Source organism: Citrus clementina, unplaced genomic scaffold, assembly GCF_000493195.1.
Source record: "Citrus clementina cultivar Clemenules unplaced genomic scaffold, Citrus_clementina_v1.0 scaffold_3, whole genome shotgun sequence".
Taxonomy (NCBI): domain Eukaryota; kingdom Viridiplantae; phylum Streptophyta; class Magnoliopsida; order Sapindales; family Rutaceae; genus Citrus; species Citrus x clementina.
In genome coordinates, this window is record NW_006262339.1 from 401,358 (window position 1) to 406,292 (window position 4,935).

The 4,935-nt window shown below is 35.3% G+C and overlaps 1 protein-coding gene across 1 annotated transcript; it reads left to right on the top strand.

Annotated features, from left to right (window-relative positions):
- Positions 1-923: 923 nt before the first annotated feature.
- On the top strand, positions 924-4,280 carry LOC18049209 (probable lysophospholipase BODYGUARD 3). Its single transcript, XM_006439154.2, has 4 exons — positions 924-2,165; positions 2,305-2,633; positions 2,790-2,989; positions 3,782-4,280. Exons 1-4 carry the CDS (start codon positions 1,586-1,588, stop codon positions 4,128-4,130), a joined length of 1,458 nt encoding a protein of 485 aa, XP_006439217.1. The 5' UTR covers positions 924-1,585; the 3' UTR covers positions 4,131-4,280.
- Positions 4,281-4,935: the final 655 nt, after the last annotated feature.

A 4,935-nucleotide genomic window follows, 5' to 3' on the forward strand; every position in this document is an offset into this window, starting at 1 on the left:
ATTCATATGATTGATATTTTTGTAATAAAATAATTTACTATAATAAAAGAGTTCAAAGCAGTTTTTAGAGTGTTAATCCTCATCCACAATTTAAATTCTATGAATGTTATTGTGTATCAGCTAAATTAATCTTGGATGTGAGTATCTTTTCCCTTTGATTTAATTAAGGTCAGTAATTGAATTAATTATAAGTTCTAAATAACTTTTATATCAGCTGTCTAGTAATTAAAGAGTTAGGCACGGTGCTACTCTAATTAAAAAAGAAAAAAAAAATCAAACTGCTATAAAAGATTCGCTAAATAATAACTGAACCCATGTTTTCTGATACTTGAGTTCATCTCTTGTGTTCTATGATATACATTTATATGGAGCATAAATAAGGCCTGTATCAAATATTATTTATTAGGTATCTGGTATATAAGTTTAGTCACACGTAGTGACCGACCTCAATTAATCAGTGATGACCTTAATTGTTGGACCTAAATGGGTATTTTTAGAGTTATATAAAAACTTGATTTAAGGAGGTAGCTGATCTATCATTTACTAAATCGAACCCTTAAATAAACGGTCAGAATGTAAACCTGGTCAATTGAAACTTGTTTATAACGACGATATTTTCTTCACTTTTCCTAGCTATAGGTGCAACGTATATATTTCAGTCTTTATCCTTTGCCTGCAAATTGTATAAAATCAAACAAAGCACATGCACCTTGAAATCAACTCCTAAGACCTTGTCAGCGCGACGGTGGTAAGTTTTATTGCATAAGGGCTAAATGATATTGATATGGGACTCGTGTTATGACAGCGTGCAATAAATTTACTAAAACGTTTGGAGACCTGTTCGGTTTGAAAAATATTGCTTAGCATTAATGAGTTGGGCTACCTCTCAGTAATAGATGAGGAGTTGTGACCTAGTGGATGAGAAAACAAAATGTACCTCAAAATTTCCAAGAAGCAAGAAACTGCATGCTATTGAATTTTTTAATTTTGATTTTTTTTATATATATTTATATTTTCTTTAATGTATAGCTAGGTACGCTAAGGAGAATTGTTTCATCATCAGGGGGTTCAACCACCACCAACCTTTTTTGCCTTGGCCAACAAACGATGTTAAATGATCTAATGAATTCATTTATCTTCTCTGTTACTGTTAGTGAGTAGTCTGAAGCTCTCTCTCTCTCTATCTGGCCATTAAGTTTTAAGAGAAGCTTACCCACACGCTAACATCATATGAATCTTCTTAATTCTATGTTGAGGTGCAAGAAAGCTACTCATGCTGGGCTGTTAATAATTTCAACGACCCCCATTTTCAGAATACCGAATACTCTAAAACCCCTTTATCTTCTTTTGGCTTTCCATTTGTGAGTGTAACATTCGCATGTTAAGCTAAGAAAAAAGGTGTATCTAGTATAGCGTTAAAGGTATTCCAATGACATTTTGATCTCTATTAATTATAAGCCAATGGTGCCTAGCGAGTTCATTGTTTCCGCAGCATAACCTTTTCCCTATCTTTCTCTCACTTTCTTAATTATATCTCTTGGATTTATTGTAGTCTTGTTGTGGCTTTTTAGTTTACTTTGAAGAAATGGAGCCTGCAATGTGCAAAACCAAATTGGTTTTATCATTTACAGGCAGTTTTTTGAACAAGGCCGTGAGTTTCATTGTGTTTTCTTTTCTTGATCTTGTTGATTTTCTCTTATGTATGGTTTACAAAGTTGCGGATTTCTTCATTGAGGCTGAATGGAAGCCTTGTTATTGCTCTTCAGCAAAAGAGGCCATCACTAGCAGCGGCAAAATCTTGGTTTCCGAACAAGGCAAATCAAAAATCGTTTGCCTTACTTCTAGTAAGTTACATCTAGAAGAGATTTCGGATACTCTCTACACCCGGCCGTCGCTTGTGTCCGAGGCCTCAAAGCAAACTGTTAATGAGCTAAAGAGGCTTAAAGTGGATGGAAATGTCGCACAATCTTGTGAGAGGATAAAAAAAGGAACGGTGAGATCAACGTTCACCGTTAATTCTACCATTATTGAAATGTTACAAGGTAAGATCGGAGGGCAGCAATCACATCCAATCCCAAGATGGTCTGATTGTGATTGTAAATTTTGCACTTGTTGGAGCTCTTCTAGCAGAGATACTCTCTTTGTTAAGACTCAAGGACCATCAGGTAATTATAGTTAATTAATGATCATTGTAAATCTTGATGGCCAATACACACACACATACATTAATTAATTCACTAATTATTTTAAGCTGACGATTTTAATAATTTGGATTCATGTGTGTGTGTGATATGTACATGTCAGATGAGGCACATGAAGATGTTTTGTTCATTCACGGATTCATTTCATCTTCAGCATTTTGGACTGAAACATTATTCCCAAACTTTTCAAGTGCTTCAAAATCGACTTATCGATTATTCGCCATCGATCTGTTAGGGTTTGGGAGGAGCCCTAAGCCAACAGATTCCCTTTACACCGTGAGAGAGCATTTGGACATGATTGAAAAGTCAGTAATTGAACCAAACAAAGTTAAATCCTTCCACATTGTTGCTCACTCTTTAGGCTGCATATTAGCTCTTGCACTGGCTGTTAAACATCCTGGATCAGTCAAGTCCCTAACTCTACTAGCACCTGTAAGTTATTCCATTCTTAATATTTTACATATTTTTCATCTTTTAATTTATTAGTTAATTAGTCATTTTATTATTTGAATCTGATTATCGATCTATACATGAAGTTTTATTTACCAAATTAAAATTAATGAAACTGAATACATCGGTTGGTTGTAGCCATATTATCCGGTACCAAAAGGAGCACAAGCCTCGCAGTATGTGATGAGAAAGGTAGCACCAAGACGCGTATGGCCACTAATAGCTTTTGGTGCATCAATGGCTTGTTGGTACGAACACATCTCTCGGACAATTTGCTTGCTGATTTGCAAGAACCATCGGGTGTGGGAATTTCTTGCCAAACTTGTCACTAGAAACAGGTAATAGACTCATCTACGCCTAGCTATATCAAACCCGTCAACTTGATAATCAATTATATATTTTGGCTGATTCGTGGTCTAAAGTGTTGTTCATGACCCATTTTCTATATTTCTTTGAAAAATATTTTGATTTACGCCTCGATAAAGTTTGGTTGCTTTTGGTGCTCTTCCCCCTTTTTATTTTGTCCATATAAAAAAAGGGGCTTTACACATGGCCTACATTCGGGAGCCAAACTTTTATGATGTACTAGTAGAGAAGTAGCTGTTCCTAGCTAGCGCTTCCCGATTGAAATTAACCTCCCTCCAAAAAATAAATAAATAAATAGATAAACAAATAATTTTTTTTAAAAAAATATTCTTTCGTTTGAGGTTGATTATTGAGGTGACACTCGTAATCAATTTGATATCAATCAGGGATACGCGTCGTTCATGATAGGCCACCTACACTATTTAATATTGTGAAACTTGCAAAATTTTGGTTTGACATAGGATTTCGGTTGAGAATTTTCTGACAGCTACATGGAAAAAGCATTTTAATTACTGCACTAACTACCAGCAAAGAAGAAAATTAAGTGTGTGATAGAAACTAGAAAGTGGTCAAACGTTGCTGTGACTTAGGTCCAACCAAGATGCAGAAAGGTTGTTTAATGCTGAAATTAATTTTCAATTCCATTTCTTCACACCCAATTAGCTCTGCTACATTAAATTTCATTTGTACTATGCATTTTGATAGAGACTTGTATCTACCACTTCCGTTTATATTAATGCAATTTAGTGAAACACATTTAACAGGATCAGGACTTTCCTGCTTGAAGGATTCTTTTGCCACACACACAACGCTGCATGGCATACATTGCACAACATCATTTGTGGCACCGCAAACAAGCTTGATGGGTACTTGGATGCCGTCCGCAATCACGTGAAATGTGATGTTAACGTATTTCACGGCGAAGATGATGAGCTTATTCCGGTGGAGTGTAGCTACAATGTTCAAAGGAAAATCCCTCGTGCTCGCGTTAAGGTTATCGAAAAGAAAGATCATATAACAATTGTTGTGGGAAGACAAAAGACTTTTGCTCGGGAACTTGAAGAGATATGGAGGAGCTCAAGTGGCCATGAACCTTCGGAGAATCACCATTAAAAAATATATATAGTAAGCAATTAAAATGGATAAAGATATCCTGAGATTAATTGCCGGGTTTTCTACTTCTAGCTAATATAGCTACTTCAAGTGTGAAATGCCATGTGAAGAATTTGATAAGAAGATTGCCAAATTAAATCAAACGATGTGTTATATAATTATTTTTAATTCCCTTTTTCTTCTAATTAATTTCTTGCCCTCTTCAGTTCAATACACGTTGAGGCATTAAAATCTATCCACGTTGATGTACGGCAACGAATGGAAGAATCACAGCTCTGTTATCACAGAAGTAATTGTCGTCACTTAATAGCCATTAATATTTGCATCTCACCCTCTCCTCAATACGATGTAAGTGACTTTCAATTCATCATCCCGGACGAAAAAGATCCAATAATTTTCCTTTTACATTGTTTTGGCAAGTAGCCACTCTTTGCAAAAATAGTCACTCCATTTGGTTAATATTCTTAGCAAAATTCTTAGCATAAGAATATTTCTAAACATGTATCACGAGCAATGAATGGAGAGTGGTCATTTCGGATATATTATGGAAATAATAGGAGTTCAAATGCAAGGTGTTTGATAAATTTGCGAAGGTGGTCAACAAAATGTCTCAATGAACTATTTGTGGCGGAAACTGAACCATTTGGATTCTGCAAGCATTCAGGAGCATTTCGAGTGATCATCAAGCTGAGAATGAATCAAACGGTCGTGATGTATTGTTAGATTTGCTTGTTAGCCAATAATGAGACAGGTTCTTTGGAGATAAGAATAGACAAACTGTAATATTTTCTAGTGTTGTGTAAAT

What these genes read in the sequence shown, in the direction of transcription:
- LOC18049209 (XM_006439154.2), top strand. Translation starts at nt 1,586, where the DNA reads ATGGAGCCTGCAATGTGCAAAACCAAATTGGTTTTATCATTTACAGGC. An exon ending in TAAGACTCAAGGACCATCAG is followed by an intron (nt 2,166 to 2,304) that starts GTAATTATAGTT and finishes TGTACATGTCAG; the next exon opens with ATGAGGCACATGAAGATGTT. An exon ending in CCCTAACTCTACTAGCACCT is followed by an intron (nt 2,634 to 2,789) that starts GTAAGTTATTCC and finishes GGTTGGTTGTAG; the next exon opens with CCATATTATCCGGTACCAAA.